Source organism: Equus quagga, chromosome 1, assembly GCF_021613505.1.
Source record: "Equus quagga isolate Etosha38 chromosome 1, UCLA_HA_Equagga_1.0, whole genome shotgun sequence".
NCBI lineage: Eukaryota > Metazoa > Chordata > Mammalia > Perissodactyla > Equidae > Equus > Equus quagga.
Genome location: NC_060267.1, coordinates 185,498,658 through 185,522,881, shown reverse-complemented (window position 1 = coordinate 185,522,881; position 24,224 = coordinate 185,498,658). Strand labels below are relative to the sequence as shown.

Below are 24,224 nucleotides of genomic sequence, written 5' to 3'. Positions count from 1 at the left end.
ATCTTTACTAGACTAAACTCTACTGGACTAATCTTTACTAGACTGATCAAAAGGCTCCCCCTTCTCTGTTTTCCTCTCTGTGTTTTTACACAAACTCTCTGCTCCCACCAGATGGCCTCGCTTCACGCGCCACACTCCTGTGTTCCTGCCCTGTGCCTTGGCTTCCCTGCCCCTCAGCCCACCCTCTCACTCCTCCTCCCATTCTTTCCAAATTCTACCCACCATTCAAGGCTCCCTTCAGCCCCACCTCTTCCCTAAAGCTCTCGCTGCCTCCTCACGAGCCACCTGCCCCATCAAATGACTGTATTCGGTTTCTGCTGAGAGACATCTTGGGGTTTTCTGTGTCTGTAACCTGGACCATGTTGCCTTGTTTTCATTTTTTCATGTTGAGAAATTTGGGCATTTTCAAGGCTCAGTTCAAATCTTCCTTCTTCACGAAGGACAGTCCAGGCAAAGCCCGCACAGCTGGCATCACATTCAGTTTTTGCTGGAAAACCCGTTATCTCCCAGCCTGGTTCTGGTAAGGAGGGCATGTGTGCTCCAGGTCTCACAGAGCCCAACACGGCGCTCGGTCAAGACTTGTCAGGAAAAACTCCAACCTGGAACCTCAGGCAAAGATCAGGAAAGCGATCCAGAAAGGCCAGAGAGATAACAAGTAATTCCCTGGAACAACGGAGAAAATGAAGATATGATGACAGGGGACGTGAAAATAAAGACCCTACGTACGTGGAGGATTAGCACATAAAGTGAAAAACCAGAAAATTGGAACCCAAAGAAGGGCCAGCTAAAGACATTCTGAGCGCACATTTCTAGCAATTTATGTAGCTCCTGTCTTTTAAAATACTTTAAAAAACTTAAACTGCATGTTGCAAAGGCTGCTGCCGTTTTGGGAGCACTTCTATCATCTTCCTTTCTCTGGGGAAATGGTTCCTGCGCCAACACCACAAAGGGCACCACCCTCCCAGCGGGCAGAGCGGTGGACGGGCGACGGGGGAGGAGAGTGAACGAGGAGAGCAACGAGCGAGTCCCAGCGAGGATTTGCACATGCCACGTGTCCTTCACAGCATCCTAATAAAAGGGAGGAGCGGCTGCAGGTTTACGCTCCTGAGTGGGAATCCCCGGGCCGTGGGGACCCTCTGTTCCTCCCACGTCCCCCACAGGAGACAACGGCCTTCCCCGTGGGCGGAACACCTCACCTGAGACTCAGCACAGCTAAACTGCTTACATCTGGACCACAAACCCAAGAGGCAGCATTCCAAAGGTCTGTGAGGTGCACGCGGACAGGAGAGGGGAGAGGCAGCTCGGGACACTCCCCCAGAGTAAGGCTCCCTCTCACCCGGGAGTCACGGGGCAGGCGCTTCCAATCACTTCAAAGCAAGCTCTCTGTTCTGCTGACTGTTCGGGGCCACGGCCAGCGAGTCGTGGCCTAGCGCCTCTGTGCTGGGTCTTTGATGGCCTCCCTTTAATCTCTTATCGCGGGTCTGAGTCCCGTGGGCACCTCATCCTCCAGACCTGGTCTCTGCTGACTTTTCTTTGAAGTCAGCGGTAGACTTGCGGGCAGAAGGGCCGCAGGAAACAGCCGCCTGACTGTCAAACGGGCTGTAATTGTTTTTATAGTTTGTGCTTTGTTTTGAATTACGTGGCCTCTCCCCAGAGCCACACCTGGCTCTTCAGATGTCTGCTTATCTGTGGGTCTTCTGAGTAAACAAAGGTGGTTTAACAACAAACAGAATTATTCACCTTCATAGGCAGACACAAGAAACGATGCAGCAAAGACAGATGTGTTGACGCAGAACGCTGTGGAGCAGATGTTTGCAAAGTGAAAGAAAGAATGCACCATGGTTTGTAAAAATCTGTACAAAAGCAGAGAAAGTTGAGCAGGCATTTATTCACAGCAGCTGTGTCTGGGTGGAGGGATTATCGGTGTGTTGAATTTTGCATTATTTGCTTATCTTTATTTTCCAATTTGTATTAGATGAATATGCATTGCTTTTGCAAAAAGAAAAAAAGTTTTTTTAATTTAAGAAAATAGTCACATAAAGACAAGAAAAGTAATCTTCTGTTAATAATGAGCTTACTTCTTACGAATGGCAATCCTGAATGTTCTAGGCTGATAATAAGTGACATACCATTTTTTCCACACTAATCTTCTTGTAACACTCTCCCAACTTACTTGACCGTAGGAATTTAAATACGAGCTCAGCCACCATCTGGGAGGTTATTAATTACTGTATTCATTGCCAAGGGTCTGCTCTGTGGCTATGGATTAGGAGACACCGTATAAGCTAGAAATGTGGGGGCGGGGGGGCTTAAATGAGGCAGACCTGTTTTGAATCCCTGCGGGTCACCCCTTTTTGGTGGAACAAGATGAAGAAATCTCCCCAGGATCAAGCAGCTAGTAGATGATGGAGCCTCAGGATGGGCTCTTAGGCGTGTGGTTTCCAGCCCACCCGCTCGCTCCCCTCCAGACTTTGGCCACAGCAGGTGCCGTGGGAGAAGCACCCTCTGCCATTCTCTTTCCACTCCTTCTCAGTCGTCCTTCATTTTCCTTTGCCCAGCCCTCTTCTTTACACCTTCTCCTCCCGGCCACTCCGTCTACTGCGCAGCTTCCCGCCTTCCCCAGGGTCAGCCTCACCACCAGCACCCACTGCTGGGACAGAGGTGGGAGAAAGCCTTGGGACTGGGAGGGTCTGCGGGGCCAGGAAGAAGGACGGGGAAAACCAGATGGACTCTGCACAGCAGGGCAAGCAGACAGGAAGATGGCATGAAGGCCATTATACTCAAGGCACATCCAGGGGGGCGTCTGCTGGAGGCGGATGTGCCTCAGGACTCTGCCCACCCCGCCGTGGAGCAGAGCACGCTGGATCGTGGAGAGGGACAACTCTCAGCGATGCATTTTAGCGAAGTCCTTTCAACTCTGCTAACAACGTGAATCATCCTGAGGCTTTTCAGCATACGGATCCCAGGACCCACTCCTGACCAATTAAACCACAACCTTTGGGGCGGTCCAGGCATTTTTTCAAGGCTTCCTGAGTGGCTCTAACGTGTGGCCAGGGGAGAAGCACCAGGTTAGACAGGAGAGAAGCATGGAAGCTGAGGACGGAGAACCCACATCAGAAGGCAGAGATGTCCCCATCCGTAGATGAGTCCGCACATCTCGTCCTGCCTTTCCACGTGCCAGCGTGAATGGCGCACATCAAGACACCCGTGTCTCACAGTGCGCTCCATCCCAAGCCCATGCACGGCCCTGCAGGGCACCACATGTGCGGCTCCCATGCAAGCCGGCTCCCCCAGCCGGCCCCTAAGCTCCGCTGACTTTGCCCCACCATGTCCTGCCCCGACCCCATCCATGACCAGTTTCCTCCTAGCAGGGGCCGTGGGATGTGGGGAAAAGGCCTCTCTACCTCCGCCACTGTCTGAGAGGGTCCCAAGGAGGGCTTCCCGGGCCTCAGGGGACGAGCACTCTCGGGTTTCACTGCCTCGCCTCCTTCTCTCAAGAACCACAAGGACCAACGGGCCAGTCCCGGGAGATCACAAGAGCAAACGCTGCACTGGATTCAGAATCACTTCGCTTCTCCCACGGCCCTTTGTTGGGGGTGTTTTTGTGGAGCTCGACTTCCTGCTCCTTTAAGATAAGCTCTCTCTATCTCTGGGGGCTCCTGGCCTCACAGGCAGCAGACTTGAGGACAACCGCTCCACCAGTTGCCAGACATGATCAGATGGGTGGAATTCCAGCTACATGGAACCCGCTACACGTCTGCCTGGAGAGGAGGCAGTCCTGGGGGTGCCCGTGAGCACCAATGGCCTCTGTGCCACCAGGGACCCCGCCATCCATCCCTGCTCCCCAACAACGTCAACAGTTTGCCAACTGAAAGCAGGATGGCTGGCACTGGACACTAGCTTTGTGCTGTGGCACTTTTTGTGGGTTTAATTTTATCTAATGTTGGTCCATATTTGGTAGGTCACTGATGCTTTCCTGTGAGAAAGAATTCATCAGAATCACAAAACAAATACAGTCGGGTCTTGTTATTTGCAGGAGTTTGTTCTAAGGTCACCACTTACACTGAATTAGCAAACACTCCATCACTGATGGTTGGGGAAACACAGCGTTCGGTTCCTATGAGCCTCTGATCACAAGATCTCCATCAGCTTGCTGATACATCATCTTGCTTTACATGTGTTTCCTTTTAACTTAGAGACATCTATTTACTATACATCACTGATTCACTCAGAGTGAACTCAGCCCACAGCACGGACCTCCTGCCTCAAGGAGGCCCACCTGACACACGTCTGTCCATAAGCCCATCACACCGTCTCGTGCTGAGGAACCTAGACAGCACCTCAGCCCTGGGCTTGGGAGACATTTTAACATTGAAATCACCAACAAAAAGTGCAAAAAATGCGAAAATCGTGGCACCAACTAGACCAAAAGAGACTCTTGCTTAGTGTCCTTGTCAGACCTCAGCTGGGTCCACGGGTGTGGGTGGCTCGAGTCTTCCACCCACCAGCACTCGTCTGTGCCTGTCTGAACCACAAGAGTTGAGTTTGGGGGACAAATAAATTTCAGCCAGTAGGCGAATTAGCAACTAGGGGATTCACAAATCATTAGGATTGTCGATATTTTTGTCCATTTTATTTTGAGGTTTTTAGAAACATCCAGGAAAATGAACAAAGCAGGCAACAAAATTAAGTGGGAACTGGACCCAAATAACCTCTCAGTCACGACTGGACTGACATCTCTGGCCACTCTGGGGTTCAGGGTCGAACACTAAATAGGTGGGCGTCTATGCACAACACGCACCACACATCTGGCTCCCGGGGAAACCTATTCACTGCCTCTTCCTGCTGTGCATGGAGTGAGGTTTCCGGAACGATCTATGAGCACAACTGCTGTCGGCTCGTTCTCCTCGAATTGCCTGAGCCGTTGGCTTTTTGACCCAACCTCACAGCTCTTCCATTTCAGTATCTTAAAATCACGATGACCGGCCTGGCCCGTGACTGCCCTGGAAGTGTCCAGAAGCGGTCCTGGGTGCGAACGCTCTGTGAAGACCGCAGGACGCCCATTTCTGACCCAACCTCCAGTCCTAACAGACACTAAGCCCAAAACCACTTCTTAGGAAATTTGTGACCATTTAGAAATCTCCTCTGACAACATTCTGAAAGCACTGCTGACCTCGCTCCCTGCCGCCCCCCGGCCCCCACCGACCAAAACCAAGCCTGAGGCAGGACGTCTGGAAGATCACAGGGAGAGGCAACGCAATCACGACTGTCACAGAGACCCCATCCAAGGCAGCAACGTGGAACCCGGTGAAGAGAAGACGGCTAGAAACCAGCACACAGACTAACACTAATAGAAACCACGGTTTTCATTGCAAACATTCTGCATTCTTCCACAATCCACTCCTCACTTTTAGATGAAACCCTGTCCCCAAATTGCTGCTGACCCCTTGGCTGAAGGGGGGTCGAGTGTTACCCCCGACACTGAGTGTAACCTAGACAGCTGGTTTATCCTTCAATTCAAACTCTTTCTGTCAGCCCCTGGGTCAGTTCCGGCAAAGCTGAGGTCAAGTCTCACCTGACCTAGCTGGTCACCACCAAGCGAAGCGGTCACTACACAGCAGTCCAGAAACTGCACGCGCACTTACACCGAGATCTGCGGGAAGCTTCCAAGCACGGCAACACCACCCTCAAGCAAGGAGACCCACTCTGGTGTTCTGGCTTGAGGAGTGATTAGTTTATAACTGTATGTCGTTTGTACACGGGGCCAATTAGCCCTAAATGCACAGGCGCGCACACACGCATGCACACGCACAGCCCATGACCAGTGCACCTAGAGTCCATTCACTATCAGACACAGAGAACGTAAACTAGAGGATTTTAGTTCAGGTTCAGGAAAGATGGTCACGTGATAACAACAGTAACAGAAGTCAACGCTGACACGTGTCAGGCATCAAGCACTCACTTCATGCTAGCACTTCTCTAAATTCTTCAATATTTGCTCTCATTTGACTCTATATGCTAACTATGTTTTGTCCCCATTTTAGAGATGCAGAAATGGACGGGAAGTAATTTGTACACATGAGGTCACACGGTTGGCAAACAGAAAGCTGAGGTTTGACCCCAAGCAACTTGGGGGCCAGAGTCCGAGCATCTTAACCGTTACGCTAAACTGCCCCACTGGTTTTAATTACTTTTTTCCTTACAATTACTCTATAAAGAAGGACATATTACTTCTATTGTAAGGAAACCCAGGCACACGGTGGCAACAAGCCAAAGGTCACCAAGATGACTTTACACAGAGCCCAGGTCCAATTTCGAGCTGATGTTTTTTCTGCCATAACTCCAAATAACATTAAAAAACAAAGAACATTAAAAACTTTCAGGAGCTCCACAGAGAGAGGGAGAGAATCCAAATTAAATTACACAGCAACCACTGTTTGTTTTTTCTGATGCTCAATTAAGATTTTAATTGCTCCATAATATGGGTATAGCTACATGAATTTTTTCACCTCATTTGGCCCTGGATTTTAGAACTTGTTGAGACAATCACAGAAATCTCAGCTCCAATGGACTCATAGTGATGATCTCCAGTTGGCTCTCCCCAGATCAGAGACATTCTTCAGCTGATCTCGGCCCATTTAAACAAACGGTCACAGCCAAGGAAGGACAGTCAATAATCTTCCAGTGGGGATTCTCCGAAATTCACAACCCCAAACACATCCCATCAATAAACGAAAGCCCTGAAGCAGTGTTACAGTTTAAAGTGCCGTAAGTCTAAAAATAATTTTTCTTTTTAGGTCCAATTTGCATTTTGAATCCTAAAAGATTCTTTGCTAGCAAAAAGCTATCAGAGATTATACTGCCATTTAAATACAATATATCACTTCAAATAAGTTATCAGGGCTACGTGTTGATCATAATGTTAATGAATAATAATGTTCCTTTTTTAAGGAAAGATGTAGAAGGTTATGAAAAGGCCACACTGCTCCCCCAGTCACTCTCGTCAGGTGGATCCCAAGCTCCCTGGACACTGGTGAGTTTCTCTGAAGAGGAAGCAATAAGATCACACACCCAAGTTTCTCCCGTTCAAACATTTTGTTATTTTGGGTCATGCTTTGAACAAGAATAACCAGGCCGACTTCAACAATACGTAATTACCGAGAGAAACTCGAAACATCCTGCCTTCGCCTCCATCTTGGTTAGGGAGCGGCGCAAAGACATGACAGCGGGAGGATGAGCCGGGTCAATGGTGCTGCCTACACTGGAGTCAAAACCACAAAAAGCCTCTTATCCAGGGAGCACCATCAAACTCAGCGCGTGTTTACAAACCAAGCACTGAGCTGACATCAGCCGCGTTCGGCTCCACATGTTTACACTTTTTAATGAGTAAATAGCTCTTTCCTATTCTAGAAGACTCATAGGAATAAGATAAATCATTTTCCTTCTCCAAAAAGACTTTCTCTTCGTGGGGCATGAGAAGACTCTGAAACTTTTCATTTCATTTCAACAAATGTTTTCAAGAACGCCTGCCTGTCGGACACTATTTGGAACTGCACATACCATGGCAGATAAGCTGAGTCGGCCCTCACAGAATTGGCAGGTTTTCTTCTGAAACAAGCCTGTTTCTTTCACACTGCACGTGAACTCCTGGAACAGAACTGCACCTAGACAGGAAGGGCGGCTGCGCTTAGTTCTCATTTTCAATGACCAGACTCACCCAGTCTCAGCTGACAAGCAAAGCTCCTATTTTGTGTGTTACCTGGGGGTTGGGAGTCACCTGCAGCGGCTTCTGTAAATGAGCGTACGCTCGTGCGTGTGAGCTGACCAGGAATCTGAGTGGGCGGGCTACGAATGGAGCAACTGGGGACAGGGGAGCCACCGAGGACGATGCTCAGAAAAAGCAACTCAGCAGGTAGTGGTGTCCAGGAGGGCACAGGGCTCCGTTAAAGGAGAGCAGAAACAAGTTCCCGAGAAGGGAGAAGCTCCACGAGCACGGAGTTGGAAAAGAAAGGACAGAAGTGGAGACTTCGGTCCTAGAAAGCTGAGAAATGACTCCAAGCGTGCTTGCAGGTAACCCGCAGAGGACAGAAGCACTGACACTTGCAGGTGCACCCTCACCCCAAGCACGGCTCTAACCCAGCACGCTGCACGGTAAGCGGTCCATAAGAAGCCTTCGTCCTCAGTTAAGGCCTCTTACAGCAAATCATCACCATCGGTTACTTCAAAGCTTTAGAAACCACACGTGTACTGCACCCGAATCCGAAGACATGGTGACTCCGGCTTCTTTTTCCTGTCAACACTTGAATTAAAAACGACTTCTATTGTTCATTTAAAGTTAGGCGATATCTGAAAATCTTTCAACTTTTCACACATAATTACAGTTTCTTGTATTAAAACAAGACAAAGAACTGATTCCTCTGTCCTAAGTTTTTAACATCAACAGGCGTGGTGGCCGGTGGTTGAGGCAGAAGCAGGCGCCGTGCTCTTCTGCGCGGCATCCTAACTCGGGAGCTGCTCCCTCCGCCGCACACGAGGAACCATCTTTCTTCCATATAACATGTCAAGTCCACAACCTGGGCTCAGGTCCAAGTGGTCTGAGCCGGTCCAGTGAGACTGAGTCCTATTTAGATGGAGCACAAGGGTCAGCAGCCGAGGACGTTCCCAGCGAGGAGCCAGGGAAGGAAGCTACAGAGGGATGAGGACCGACGGGCAGCTGGGTGGGAACCCACTTTCTAGAGCTGGGGCTGAGGCAGCTCCCCAGGCGTGAGCCCGACCCGACGCGGAGCCAGAGGCACCAACTGCGGCCTCAGTGAGCGCTTGGGCCTCGAAAGGGGCTGACCCACAAGGGGGCCCGTGGAACCCAACCAGCTGTCAGCTTACCACATCTCCCCACTCTGTTCTTTGTTCTGATTTTATTACCGTAGTTGAAATACATGATGTAATACAAATACATCACAGCACCTATTGCTACTACCTTACATTCTGTTTTAAAAAATTCGTATTTGCAAAGATACGAGTTTAAAGGGCCATTCGCTCTCAGCAGGCCGTCACACCCTTGCTAGGGAACAGTGTCGAAGGCACTTCGAGAAGCTTCTGTTCGGTTAATGACTTTGTGTATGCTGCTTCCTTTATTTGATTCACTCAAATAAAATTAAATTATTTCTCTGAACAAATACGATTACTAATATTTTGCTTCTTGGCTTCGAAGTCAGTGAAATCACTAATTGCTATATACATGTCTTGGGGGATAATGAGTCCATTTTGGCTTCAGACTGGCAGAGGAATCAAAGACATCTTAATTTCATTCGGCTAATTTCATTACACCAGAAAATTAAGCCCATGGATTTAACAAAAGCTTTCTTTTCTGAAAGTATTTATAAGTAACTATTGGATCTTTAAGCACATTTATTATAGGTCTTTAATTATTTGGGATTTCGGTAAGAAGGAATTTCTCTGAAGTTCAGGAAAGCCTTGATTACAAGAGAAACTACTTACAAGTAGTTTCCATCCTTTATAGTTGCTGGCTCATTTTTGCTCGAAGCATCGAGCACAGAGAAGCAGATGCTCTGCGGACGGCTGGTCGCCTGCTAATGGGTTTCTGTTGGCTTCCCCATCGTCCAGTCCGTGCCGTGCACCAAGCCCTTCTCAGCTTCAGGGCTATGGTACTACTGACAGACTCCTCTGGATCCAGGAGTTTAAAAAAAGACATTTTGACATCACATTTTAAATGTGACAATTCTGTTTGTTTGTTTTTTATTCTGAAGGAAGGTCATGCCTTTGAGAAATGTTTAAATAAACATTTTAAGACAGGAGCTAATTGGTTCGCTGAGTTTTTATCTAGGCTAGTGAGAAGATAAATAAGAAGGAATTCAGTAGCCATTCTCATTCCATCAAACGGAGCTCCACCGTGACGCGCCAGACAGGCGGGCCTCCAGCATCAACGTCTGAGGGTGCTGTTTGCCCCTCCAGCGACACAGTTCCGTATGGCAGCACACGAGCAAAACCCTAGCCTTCAGGGACCAGTTTCCAGATGCGGCGGCCCATCCTATGATTCTAGACTCTCACCCTTGTCAGCAAACATCTACCTCCGTTGAGAAGAGCTTCCCCTGCAAACCTCTCTAGAGGAGGACGGAAAAGCCTGTGTGCTGTGAGAGGACAGGAGTAGAAGAGCGTTTCTGGACACACCTTGGGCGCAAGGGCATGACTGACTTAAGCTGTCAGCTGACTCGGAGCAGGCTCCCCCAGCTGATTTCGCTGAGCCGTGCCCCCAGCTGCTCTCCCCGAGCACCCCACAGCACTGAAGGCAGACCGGCCGAGCAGCACCCACGTCATCACTGCCGCTGCTCCTTCAGGCTTCTGCAGTGGACCCCTCCAGCCTCAGCCGGCTTATCTCTGTCATCTACCAAGTTCCCAGACCTTCTCTGTTTGCTGAAGGCCCTGACACCTCGCCTCCAGTCTTCCCTTCCACGGAAGCTCCACCACCTTCCCAGGTGCCATCGGGGACCCTGTGGACAATGTAGCAGACAAAGTGTCTGCTACCCTCTGGCTAAAGAAATTCTTGACCTTCCAAACTCCCCTCCCTCTTCCCACACTCGACATCGGCACACACATTTTCAAGGTGACATCCTGAGGTTGTTATCGCCCACAACACTTCCACCTTCGGAACCTCTGACCTGAGCGACCCACGCTCCGAACTTCCCATCCTCAGGAGATATTTCATCTCTTCCTTCCCTCTGCACTCGCCCTGGCCTCTCCCTCGGCCCTTCCTCCCACCTTCTGTCCAGGCTGCCCCCTGGAGCACCACCGTTTAAACCGTCATCGCACCAGAGCGTTTCACTCCCTTGTCCCCACAAACAAGCCTACGTGGTCTAGCCAGCCGCACCCCTCTTCCCTCCCAACTCTAGGCTGAGACACTCAGTAAGGCATTCCACATATTCAGTGACTGGTTTATCATCTGTCTCCTTTTTCATCGGGAGCTCCTGTGAGCAGGGACTTTGTTGCTCGCTCCTGCATCTGCAGCGATGGGACTGTGCTCAGTAAAGATCTGTCGAAAGTTCTATCAGTGACGCTGGAAAATCCCGGCAATGCCTGGTTTAATGACATGAAAAACTGTGGCCTTCGACTTCCGCAGGGTCGTCACTTCTGTGCACAGCCCTTCTATGTGGCCCTGGGCAGCTGCCCCTTCTAGCCTTCAGCACTCTCCTCACTGTCTTGCCAGCTCAGTCCCGGGGCAGAGCTTGCCTCTTACTTCACAGGGAAAACTGAAGTAGCTGGACGATGAGCCAACGACTTCCCACCCTCCCCAGCCCCGAAACGTGTCTGCATTCAAACCATCCTGCCTCCTTCTGGTAATGGGGAGAGGGCCCTCCTCCGAGACAGTCCTGCCATCTCTTCTCTGGGTAGGTCCTCTCTTGTGTCTCCAGGAACAAGATCCAACATTTTTGCCCTCTTCCACCTGAGTCTTCAACCTCTTCCTCTCTGCTCTCATTTCTTGTCTTACTCAGCCCCTCAGCCGCCTTTGACTCCAACGACCAGTCTCCAATGTCTAACATACTCTCTTACTTTTACACATTATTGATTTTCCTTCCATTTCCCAACAACTCCTCCTCACTTTCTTCTGGGAACCTCCATTTCCTGCCTGGGAAATCTCAACCACAGCATCCACACGCTGATGACCCCATATCCTGATCTCCAACTTGACTGCCCTGGACTTCTCACTGGAAGACCAGCACCTCCCACCTGTGGTCTCAGAGGGAGCTGGCCACCGACTGGCCCAGCCTCTGACCGCAGCTCCTTCTCTGTGCCCCTGGTTCAGTGGACGGCAGCACTGCTCACCCAGTTTCCCAAACCAGAAACTTGAGTTCTACTTACCCCTTTTTCATTGCCTCACATATTTACACAAACACTATGCCTTATGGATTCCAGCCTCTAAATATTTCCCAAGCCCCTCCGCTCTCCACCCTGTTACCACTCAGATCCAGACAGCTACTAGCCCATCTCCAGAGAAGTGGGCAGCAGCCCTTTTCCCGCCCACGCCATCCTTTAGTTATAGTCAGTGATCTTCAACAATTCCCATCAAGTCACGCTTCACTTAAAGCCCTTCCTTCCGTAATTTCCCACCGCTATTAGGAGAAGGTCCAGATGCTTTCACGCGGACCTCCGGCTCCGGCTCCCACTTAGGTCTTGGGCCAGCGCTCCCACCCCCGTCCCCATCCGCTCTCACATCCTCACACGCGGCCTCGATGACAGGCCCCGGAGCTCTTCTTTTAGTTCCTCCAGCCTGAGACGTCTTTCCCTCTAACCCGGGACACGGAAAGGTTGTTCTCTTGTGTGGGTAAATCTTTGCCTCCACTTCACCAGGTCTGCCCGACAGGAGGCAAGCTTGAGAAAGCTACAGCTCTGCTTAAAAACATTTCCATGCTCCCTGTAACCTACTGCTTCATTTTCTATAGACTTTTGGAGAATTACAAGCCACACCGCATAGACCCTAGCCCGATTACTTTTCCAGCATCGGGCCCTGCTAGCCTGGTGCCTCCCACATCAGTCCAGCTGGCACGAACCCCTTGCAGGTCCTAAGCTCAGCCAGCTTCCGCTTGCGTCCCGCCTATGCCGCACATCCTCTGCCCCAGTGGCCCGGCAATCCCTGAGTGCCCCGCAGGACTCAGCGGGCAATGCTTCCCGCTACGAGCACACTGGCTGCCCACATCCACTGATCTGGGCTGGACGCTCCTTTCTGAGGGCGCCTGCAGCTGCCCTGCTTATCTCTGTCATGGCAGGTGTGCAAGCCATGAGGTCATTTTGCTTACTGGTCTCTCATGCTGACCCCACTGTTGCTTTCCTGAGGCAGGGGTATCCCAGTTCATGTTCCTGGTGTCTAGAAAAGTACTCAATATTTAGAAGGTATTCAATTAATGCTTCTAAAAAAAATGAATGAATGAGCGAACAGATGGGTGAATAAGTGAATGGGGGAAGAAGCTGCTCTAAAGTCTCCACGGACACGCTCATGCCCACGTCATCCTGGTGAAATTCAGCAGGACATTCCAGGCTCAGCTTCCCCACTATCGGCAGAAAGCAGGCCCCGCGTCCAGCCTGCTCTGACTGAACCTTCACTGAGCAGCACAGTCTGAAAGTGCTCCCGTGAAAGCCATCCGCTGGTCCACATAAACCTTCCTTTAAAAGTGCAGATGTCCCGTAATTCCCACATACCTTACCATCAACGAATTCACTCAAGTTGCTTTTCCTCCCAACACCTAACAGAGACCTCTCCACCGAAGGGCAGGAACCTCGTGTGTTGAGGAGAGAAGGTCTGACAGGGGGACGTTTTAGAAGCTTTCTCCTTATCCTGAGAAGCAGCCAGAGCTGAGAACCACTATTCCCCAGTGCTTCTCGAACCTCACTGTGCACATCCTGGGGCTTTGCTAAGAATGCAGCTGCAGATTCAGAAGTCTGAGGTGGGGCCTGAGAATCTGCATCTTCACAAGCTCCCAGCTGACGCGGATGCGATGCTGCCGGTCCACAGACCACCCTCTGAATGGCAAGGATCCAACTGTTCTCCTCTTGCTGCAGCCTCTGGCTTACTTGCTTTCAGGGATGACCAGGGGTGAGGGAGGGGCCAGCAGTGAGGGTGTGCGACGGCGAGCACAGTGTGGCTGTGAGTTCAAATCAAGGAGTGCCTGTTGCAGGTTTGGCTTCACAGGAATCGTGGATGCAAGCATCCGTTTCTGACTCTGCCGATTTTAACTGATTCACAGGCCGAGCTGTCACCCCGGCGCTACGACAGGGCACACACAGGCAATCTCTGCAGCTGTGAAACAAACCTCAGATCCAAATGAGCCTCGCAGGCCTTGCTGACTGCCTTCCTCTTTAACCACTTGATTCAGCTTATCTATGTCTTCCGTACCTTGACCGCGCATAAAAAAATGACGCTGCATTACCGCTTAGAATCCACCCAGAAGGCATAAAAATGTTACATACATGTGTACTCAACACATGAGCAACTTAATTCCAAATTCCTGGGAAGGATTTGACTGACAGATGCTAATTCTGACTGGAGAATTTTTAAAGCAAGGACGGCTCCATGACTGTGGGGAGCACACCTCCTGGGAAGCTGCTGGAGTAACCCGCCACACGCCCCTCGGCAAACCAGGCGTGCATGGCTCCCTGAGACTCCCGCGGTGGTCTCGCTGCCCGAGGGTTCTTTCAAGCCTCAGCACCAAGGACGCAGCCTCACCTCCTGCTCTGGAGGGTGTGAGGTGGCGTCCGCCCTCGGGGCCAGGCCACCGTCCTTCCTGTGCTTATCCGGTCTGCAGTCTTCCTCCTGGAGGCTTCGGGGTGTCAACAGGCAGGAAAGGCGAGGCTGTGGCCCATGTGAGGCAGAGCTCTGTGCTGCCCGGAAAGGGCCACTCAGTGACCAGATCCCTCACCCAGGGCACGACCAGGCTCTGGCCCTCGCAGAAGTGATCAGATATCTGGAAGGTTCACTTACTTCAGGTCTTTAGCTCAAGCCACACAGACGTGACAATACATCAGAACACGAAAACATTACCTTGCCATGCTAAATGTACCTTTCAGGTGAACAGTGTGAGCCCTTTCCTTTATTTAATTAACAATTAAATACTCATCCAAAGTTTTCTTGGTGAGGAGGGAATTAAAGCAAAGGACATGGATGGTTCTGAGATATTTCACCCAGGTCTTAAAGCTCCGCAAACCTGTCTCTCAGGGTTGCCACAACTGTGCAGTGTACAACCTGCACAACCGTACAGCTGGTATCGCTCTCTCTTGTGAACTGCACTGCTCATGTATTTTCACTTGGTTTCTCCATTCCCTTGAGAATTTAGGGCGATGCTGCTAATATTCGCTTATTTAGACCCCTCAGTTCCACGTCGTGTTTGATGTACTAAAATCACCAACGAAGCAGCTCACTTTCTCAGTAAAGCAGCCGGTTTCTGGGTCTAAGAGACTTGTTCTCTCCCTCCTCAGTCTGGATTTAATCATTTCAGCTCTCTGAGAGTCAGCCCTGTCTTCTGGCTCCAAGCTCTAGCAGGAGGGGAGTAGTCTGATCTCCTACACTGTACGTACAGGCGTAGGGTACGAACAGTCAGACTGAGTCCTGGTCTCCTTAGAGGCCACATGGAGAAGTGGGGGTGGGTCCAGGCTCCGGGGCCGGGCAGCCTGGCCAGGCCTAGCCCAAGTCTGCTCATCTGTAAAAAGAAGGTACAAGGGTCCCCACCCTGCGGGGTCACGGTGAGCATCAGACGTGTTCATCCACGTAAGCAGCTCACGACGAGCCGAACACACACAGTTGGAAGTGCTAGCTATCAGGATTCTGTTTTACCATCTTTTACTTTTATTATATTCTATTATTATGCTCCTCTATTTATCTATTTAACATTCCTCCCCTGTAACTGCACATTACACACCTCGATTTAGTAATAAAACACTCATTTGGCAGGAAACACTCGCTTGTGCTGCGTGTGTCCATGTTCCAACTCCCCGAAGGCGGCCCTGAAACAAGGGAGCTGTGGACAGGTGTGTCAGCTGCCTGCGGCCGCTCTAACAGACTGCCACAAACTGAGTGACTCACCACCAGGCGGACTTATCATCTGACAGTTCTGGAGGTCAGGAGCCGGAGGAGGTGGTCTGACGGCGTTCCTTCTGGAGGCTCGAGGGCAGAACCGTTCTGTCTCCTTCCAGCTTCTGGAGGCCGCACATGTTCCTCAGCTCACGGCTGCCTCACTTCCTCTGCTGCGTTGTCACATCTCCTTCTCTGACTCTGACCCTCTTTCTCCTCCTCTTAGGAGAACCTTGTATTACGTAAGGCCGCCCAGACAATTCAGGATAATCTCGCCATTTCAAGATCCTTAACTGAATCACACTTGCAAACTACCTCTTGCTATTTAAGGTAACCTATTCACAGGCCCCCACGGATAGGAAGTGGACATCTTTAGGGGGCAAGATTCTGCCTTCCACAAAGGGAAGGGCACTGGATGACCTTGGAGGTCATTTAGGCCAGTGGCACCCGACTGGAGGTGACTGCGCTGTCTCAAGGGGGCGCCTGGCAAAGTCTGGAGGATTTTAGTGTCAAACTGGGAGGGGGTTTTACTGGCATCTAGCAGGTAGAAGCCAGGGCTGCTGCTAAGATCCCACAAGGCAGAGGACAGCCCCCCCAACAAAGGATTATGCAGCCCCAAATATCCACAGTGAGGAAGCTGAGAAACCCTGCCTTAAAGCACAGGATTCCTAGAAACCTCCTGAGTTAGTAGGGCTGCAACGCAATAGAAGCTAGTCCAGGATTCAAGTTTTCATAGTGTGAGAACTCACACACAAGCTTTACAACTCCACGCTTTTGACAATCTTATACGGTAAATAAGAGATGAATAATCTTACTCACACTTTAATAGTAGGGTTTTGAACTCTGCCTTAACCTGTTATTTGTTAAATAGTGTTTGTTTCATTTCAGGTCTGGTGAAATCATTCATAATGATGCAAGTTAACTTAAAGTACGCATTATAAACATGATTTTATGTGAATTATGAATATTTAAATTTACAGACGCTCAGATTTAAAGTACCTAACCCCGGCAGGTTTTAAGATGATCCACAGCCCTCTGGAATATTCTGTTTTTGCCTTGATATGGCCTAACTTCTCTCCCTCGAAAGATTTAAGTTAGAAGCAACATTCACTTAGCGTAAGCACTCTGGGTATCAACATCGACTTCTCCAATTCTCAAGAATTTCTCTGCTCAGGTTTGAATTCTCCTGGTCCTTTAAAGTAATCTACAGAATTGCCGGTGGGAGATTTTATATTTTTTCCACATCTTTGTTTCCGTCTCTCTTTTCCTGCCCATCCACTCCACTCTTCTCACTCCTTCTCATTCTTTACTTTTTTCTGTCTAGAATTTCCCCTAGAGTTTTCTTAATTTGCAGCAACTCCTAAAAGCAATAGTTGCATTTTCTGCTGCAGAAAAGCTTTCCCAATCAGCAGAGGACTGTGTGTGCGTGTGCATGGGCGTGAAGACTCTACCCATAAGGGTGAGTTTCATCATCTTCCCCCAGATGGAACAGCAACTAGGAATGTGAGAGTACTCTGACAGCTTGACCCGACAGAGAAGAAGGAAGAAAAGCACACAGGCACCAGCAGGCTTGTTTCCCACTGAAGCCCTTTCTATTGTATACATTTCTCTGCCAAGATACAGTTCTGAGAGGTGTTTCACATTTGGTATGATCACTAAGCTACAATTAAAGGATACAGTTCAGATACGTTTTAATGAGCTGGGACTTGCCAAACGCTATGAAAAATCCAGAGCCATACCCCTAAACATCAAGTCACAGCTGAGATTCCAGATTCCAAACACCACCTCGCTCGTTGTGGGGGACGAACAGAGGGGCCTGCCCAGGTCTCTGGGGCACAATCACCTGCAGGGTTTTACAAAAGCAGGCCTATCTAGTCAAAGGATCTGGGTTCTTCAAAAATAAACTTCCAGAAAAAAAGAAAGAGAAAAAAGAATGAGAGGGAGAAAGAGATGTGAGCGAGAGAAAGAGATGTAACAGATAGTCAAGTGTATTGAGGACCCAGCAACCCGGAGATAAGTAGAGGTCGACACATAAGGGGGAGTTTCTCAAAACAGGACACTACAAGCACGTAACAGGGCAGCTGGCAGAGAGCTGAGGGGACAGGCGGGGAGCAAACGGTGACCGACAGCTCGGGCACATCCCGACTCTGGCACCCTGAGCCCGACGTCTCCCAGCCAAGGGACCTGGGCAGTCATGGGGAATCAACAACCTTCTTCTCTTTCTGGGAAAGCCCTTAGAGGGAAAGTGCACGCTATTCCGTTGAGCAGCAAATGGCCGGTTTCCCAGTCAGGTCTCTCTCAAGCTACCGACACCGCGTCTGAGGGTGAATGGCCAGTGCACTTGAGATCCAGAGGGAAGAAAGCAAAGAGCAACGCAGAGCAGCAAAGGGCTCATGTGCAGGATAGCAGACGCTGACCAGAATCCCAAGACATTTCCCAACATTACGTTGCAAAGGTCAGTGAACAACAAAAACAGACAAGAACGTCTAACAGGAAGTGGCCCCCCATTTGGGACCGGCTACTTCTTGGACGAAATCTAGATGCTGGAAAAGAGGTTTAGCATCTCTCGTGCAAAGAGCAAGGGCACCCATCCTGTGCTCACGCCCGGGGTGCCAGCCCTGCCCACCTCCCGCCCTTTCCCACCTCATGCTTCTGCAGCTCCAGACCCCTCTCTGCTCTCTGATTTGCTTCTCTTTATGCTCTAAGTCCTCATCTTCTCTCCTCCTCATGGGAACTCAAATTACCCACAAGGCTTCAGCGATCACCCCTGGGCTGACGATCCCAAATCCACCCCATCTCCTGCCCCCCCATTCCCACTTGGATGTTACCCCCGGCTCAGACCCTGTGTCCACATCCGTGTCAATCACGCCCTCCCTAAAACAAACTCACCTCCTGACTTCTCCACCCCTGTGGGCACTGCCGCCAGTCTCCGCGTCCCTGAGGCTGTGAACCTTGGCGTCACTTTCAAAGTATTCAAATCCTCATGTACCAGGTCAGCTCTCCGAGCCCTCAGATTTCCCGTCCAGGCCGTCTCAGGCTGCCCTCCTCAGCTCACACGGGGTCACAGCAGCCCACCTGCCTCCCAGTCACTTCTGACTCAGCCCACCCAGCCTAGCATTCTCGAACCACCTTTCAACTTCTGCCTCGTCCAGTGATCTGCTCAGGAAAATATCCATTTCGCCCTTCTTACAGCATCAGGGCTCGAAGCGGATTTTCAGACCTCTCCTTACTGTGCCCGATCTACCAAGTGTCTGTTTCCACTGCTTCTCCACATGTGACTGACTCCTGTCGCTCTGCTCTCTCTCCTTGGCTGGACCTCCCTCTCCTGTCTCTCCACTTCCACATCCTGGCCCTGCTTCCGGGCCCCGGAATCTCAGCTTCTCCCCTGGCTTCACCTGATCACTCTCCTCAGCTCTTACCCTCTAAGGATCTGCATCCAGAAATTCAACACAATGATACAATGTGCACCACTGCAGCACGTTGACTTTCCTTCTCCAATTTCATGGCAAGCTCCATAAACCAGAGACACCGCTCTCTATCACTGGCCATACCCTCCAGGGTTGAAAAGAGTGAGTGCTTTTTTAAAATAAAGAAGTTAATTAAGCTACTGCTCAAATACATTTTGATATTCCTTAACTATAAACTTGTGATCTATAATAATAAAAGTACAAACAATGCAACTGTAGAGATACATCTACTAGCATTTGATTTTTAAATGTTATACGTTAACTATAAAACTATTAAATGTCAAAACCATCTTCTTACCTGATTTTATGCAGTCTGATGATTTGCAGATGCCATCTAGAAAAAGGAGAGTATACACATAAATATTTGTAATAACGTGTTTCCTAATTTCTCCCTATCTTTTGTTCTTTTAAGAACTGCCAATTAAACGATTAATTCCTTATAGCAAGAACTAAAACCTGAGTGTTATATATCATTGTCAGTAGTTAGAGAAAACTTAGCGGAATAAAATAGGCAAATTTAAAATGTTTATTATGACGAAAACAAAGTATGATGTCATCTGTACTCACTAAGCCCTAGGTGTGTTAAACTGAAACAATCAGTTGCTTTGTTGGGGTAATCATTTTTTCTTCCCATTAAGGAATTAATCTTTTCTATTCCTTATTGTGAACAACGTCTCAGACTCAAATTAGGCCTCTTAAATTCCTGCGAAGTCCTTTAGAACTTCAAGGACACAACAAAAGTTGACTAATTAAAGTTGGCCATAAAATTACGTATACTTTAATCAAGTAAAATTATACACCAGAATCTTCCTAAAACAAGCATGTGTGCACTCAATAGACCTGGCAACTAATAACTCAGCTCAAACATAAAAGACATCGTACTTTAGTCGAAGTTACGTGTTTTGACGTGTTGATGTTACATTTCACGAACGGATCTCTAAGCCACCACTGTTCAGTGTCTCTTTCCTTGACACACTCGCCTGCTAGGTGGGAAAGCACAGGAGAGGACTGTGGTCTCCCGAGCCTCGTGCGTGCACAGGCAGGAGGACTCACCGTCATAGGTGGCGTAGAGCGCGATGGTCGTCACGGCGATGACGGTGAGGAGCACCACGAGGACGGAGAGGCTGACCTCCAGCGGGGTCCATCGCTGCTGCTTCTTCGGCTTTGGGGTGTTAATGTCAGTTATGTCCATCTGACTTTCTGATCTGCCCATCACCTAGAAGCTGCAAAAAGTTAAAAAAAAATTTTTTTAACACTAACAATAACAAATTAATAGACACAAAGAAGAGGAAACGTGCTTAATGTGGCTGAATAAAAGTAAAAGGCTAATTTATTTTAAAGTAGAAATAGAAGTTTTTGTTTGAAAGTCAAAATTTTGGTTCTGAAGGTGAAGAGTGGAGAGCCAGACGAATTAGCCACGTCCCGGGCACAACTTTTTGTAGGTTTTTTTTGATACATCACTGAAGATCCAAACAAAATTAGACAGGAAGACTCAGTTGAATGCTCACGTAGGTTGTAGGTTCCCTTGGCAGTTCCTAAGCAAATAATTGCTGTACCATCATTAAGGACAGTTTTAGACTCACCCTTCTGAACTTTGGACACTGTCAAAGGCAGATTTTGTATCTTGTGCCAGTGGCCTCCTTTAGAAGCTTGGAAATCAATGACTAATACTCTGAGGTTTTGACTAAGCATTAATTTGAAATATGCACACAGATAAAAACAAAGAGGAACAAACACTTGTGTAGTTTATTTTTAGTCTTAAAAACAACTCTTATTTTTACAGTTCAAAATTACAACCACCGCTGCTATGGGTGTCTACTAACTGGGGAGACAACATTCTGAAAATGGCCACTCGCTGGACCAAAAGCCATGGTGTACACCCTGGGATGGAAGATATTAACCACAATCAATGTTTCTCCCTGCAACTGAAAGAGAAAAAATATATGATTAAAAACCTTCTGCCTTGCAGGTCATGGTAACAATTGTTACGATACTTATTTACCTTGCATTTAAGTTAATAATATTAATACTTCTAACAATGGCTGGCATTTAGGGAGTACTTCCCCTGTGTCAGTCACAGTGCTTGTGCTTTGCAAGTCCTAACTCACGCAGTCCTCATAAGGCAGACGTTCTCGGTCCAGATCTACACCTTAAGAAAGGAGCCACAGGAAGGTCGGCCACTCGCGCACGGCCGCACGACCGGTAAATGTTTCTGAAGGACCACATCTGGTCACTGGAATAAAATTCCATCAGCACACAATAATGGCTTCTTTAGATCTTATTGCACAAGCTCGTGGATAAGGGGACAGAAGCCTGAACACAAGCTTTCATTAGGTTTCTTCTAGGTCTGGCGATCCTTTACTGCCTGCTCACTGAAGCTTAGAACAGACAGCGCTGATTCTCCTGCTGACTGAGGGAAAGAGCGTGTAAACTAACAGATTAGCTGTTTATAGCTTCATGCAAATTAAGCCTATAATATAGATCCTAGATGAAGTGACTGCTCAGAAGTGCTCTTACAGTTAGAGACCTTTGTTGAATACACACAATTCCCCGAGGGTGTTTTGTGGAAACTGAGGCACAGGAGAAAGTAGAAACAGATTCTACATTTGAAGCGTGGCCTGGGAGAGCCAGCAAATAACTAGGAATTTAGTCTCCCCAGTGAGTTATTAATAAGTGAACCACAAATGGACTTTAAAGTCTGGATACGAAGTCTTAAGAGGGCTGTCCCCTTGATTACAGGAGGCCATAACCAAGGAAAGACTAGGAAATAAAGATATTTTATTAGACCATGAAAATTGTGTCCGCTCAGTAAAAGTGGGATGGAACGTATGTGAATGCTAAAATGTCCTACTTGGTGGTTATGTATATCAGGCCGGCCGAGCCTCACAGCCCCTGGGCCTAGGATAGGAACTGCACTGACTGCAGTCCTCATGCATTTAATAGGGGTGGTGGTTGGGAAAGAAAGAATGGGGACAAATTTAACACTTGGACACTGTACAGAGAGGTAAACAACAAAAAGAATAATCTTCCCGGTTCCCCCAGAAGAATTCCAGACTGACCCAAAGAACATCTGACTATCAACCACATTTGCTGGAGGACCCCCTCTTGAGTATTTCCGTCCTGCTCTAACAATAAGTCAGAGGACGGTCTAGAGACACCTTTCCCTGGTGTGACACGGCCCCCTGCCCTTTGCAGTTCTTTCTTAGAAACAACAGCCAGTTTCTCTGGTAAAACTCTGGGCCAGGAACCGGGCGGCAGGGCTAGGGTTACAGGTGCTCCTGGGCACCCCGGCCTCCACTGCACAGGAGCGCCAGTGGGCACGTCTCCCCCCTCCTGGCTCCTTCTGCTCGCCCTTGAGATGGTGCTGGTGCTGCCGGGCTTGCCAGGGCTCTGGACTCCAGGCAGCGGGACGGCCGCGGGGAAATGAAGGCAGGCCCAGCTGCCCAGGCCTTCACCTGCGTCGCAAGGACTGCATCTGAGTCACCTGCAGGCTCTCCATCTGCCCCTCTAGTAAATGCTCTGCAAATTTTCAGTCGTTTGCTCCTAAGCAGCAGTTTTCCACAGCACTGAGCTAAAGCAGAAACCACGCCGGGTTAACCTCCTAATGAACCGTCATTCATTTTCAGTTAATTCCGGAGGTTTCACTCTTTTCTCTTAAGAAAACAGAGCTCGGAATCTTGAACCTCAGGATGAAACATCACCAACCCTCAGGGACGCGAGCACCCAGCCCAACCACACCCAACCCCATGTCAGAGAGGGAGAAGGTGGGCAGTTTATACAACAGAACACAAAAAATCGTGAAGTTGATGCTTGTAGTCCCACAGAAAGCAGGAAATGCCAAAACATACCTACATCCTTAAAATATTCCACCTCGGCTGGAGATACGTTAGAAAGTTTAAACCGAAAAGCGGACGCTTCCACAGGAGAGAACAGACAACTAGGAGATTAAGCCAACGAGAACCCGGCGAACTTCAGCTTGCCAACATCACCAAAAGAAGGAACGGTGATTTTGCTTAAGTAGAAAGTGAATTTCAAAGCAACATAAAGCAGACATTTTTTTACCAGCTGAGACACCCATCACTTCTCACAGTCAAACCGAGAGCCGGAGTGCTACAGGGAGGGCTGTCAGCTAAGCGAGTTCCGTCTTCACGGCTCATTCCCGCAGGCGCATTTCTGCAAGTCCCTGAGGTTCGCTGCGCAGTTCCAGGCTGCGCTGTGGAAACTGAGGCACAGGAAGCAGAAGCGGCCCCACAGTCAGACTGTGGGTGCGGCAGTGGAGGAGCAGGGACTAAAGAGACATCAACTCCTTGCGTCCCGCACATTAATTTGTAGGAACGTGGGGCTCTGGACACAAAGTCCCAACCCCGTCCCTCCCATATGCAGTGCGGCTAGACAAAGGCAGCCTCGAGTCCCAGAAACCCGCGGACGGTGCTGCGAGCGCTGGAGCCCAGCAAGGGCGCACGAGCAGGAAGGGCTGCGACCCCCAGCCGGGCCGAGCGGCTTCCGAGCGCCGGCACCGCCGCTCCCTGTCTAACCGGACCACCACGTGCACCGGGCCCGGAGGGGCAGGCTCATCGGCGGCTACAGAGCGACGTTCGGCTGCAATTACGCTTACTTCAAATAACACCGAGAGGACCGAGCAAGGAAACTTTCATCTACAGAAGAACCGCACTCCCGCCCGCCAGCCACCCGAGTGCGCTCAGGTCTCAGCGCCGATTACACAAGAGGAAACTGAGGCTCGAGGCGAGACGGGGGTCGCGGTGGGAATGAAGAACCCTCAGGTTAAGAAAGTCAAACAGACAAGCGAGTTACAACGCGAGGGAGCGCGGAGACAGAAAACAAACCTTGCCTCACCAGGGAGCCGGCGTCTGCGCCGCGGGAGGCCAGTCCCCACCCCGGGTCCCGCGGCCGCTGGGGGCCGAGGCCGGGCCGCGTCACCTGCAGCGCCCCCGGGGCCACCCCGCCCTCCGCGCCTCCCGGCGCCCCGCCCAGCCCCGCCCCGCCCCGCCGCGATCCGCGCTCCGCGCTCCGGGGGCCAAGGGTCCGGGGTCCCGGGGGTGCCCAGCGCGGACCGCGCTCCCTCCGCCCACGCTCTGCGCCCCGCGCCCTGCGCCCCGCGCCCGCGGCCCCCACCCCGCTCCCCGCCCGGACTCGCCGCGGGCCCCGAGAAGTTGGAGGCTGCAGAG

General features: G+C 49.9%; 1 protein-coding gene across 8 annotated transcripts in view; it reads right to left on the bottom strand.

The window, feature by feature from the left end:
• MME (membrane metalloendopeptidase) overlaps positions 1–24,224 on the bottom strand; it is a 135,599-nt gene that overhangs the window by 56,189 nt on the left and 55,186 nt on the right. For 3 of the 8 annotated variants that reach the window (XM_046683910.1, XM_046683947.1, XM_046683901.1), the window contains 2 exons: positions 20,092–20,261; positions 19,337–19,372 (listed from right to left, as the gene is read on the bottom strand). In XM_046683910.1, coding sequence (XP_046539866.1) covers positions 19,337–19,372; positions 20,092–20,251 — 196 coding nt within the window. In that variant the 5' untranslated portion in view covers positions 20,252–20,261. Of the gene's footprint in view, positions 1–19,336; positions 19,373–20,091; positions 20,262–23,100; positions 23,634–23,653; positions 23,832–23,882; positions 24,023–24,224 lie in introns of those variants that run through there. The other 5 variants (XM_046683884.1, XM_046683919.1, XM_046683893.1 and 2 more) reach the window with 5 other exon arrangements.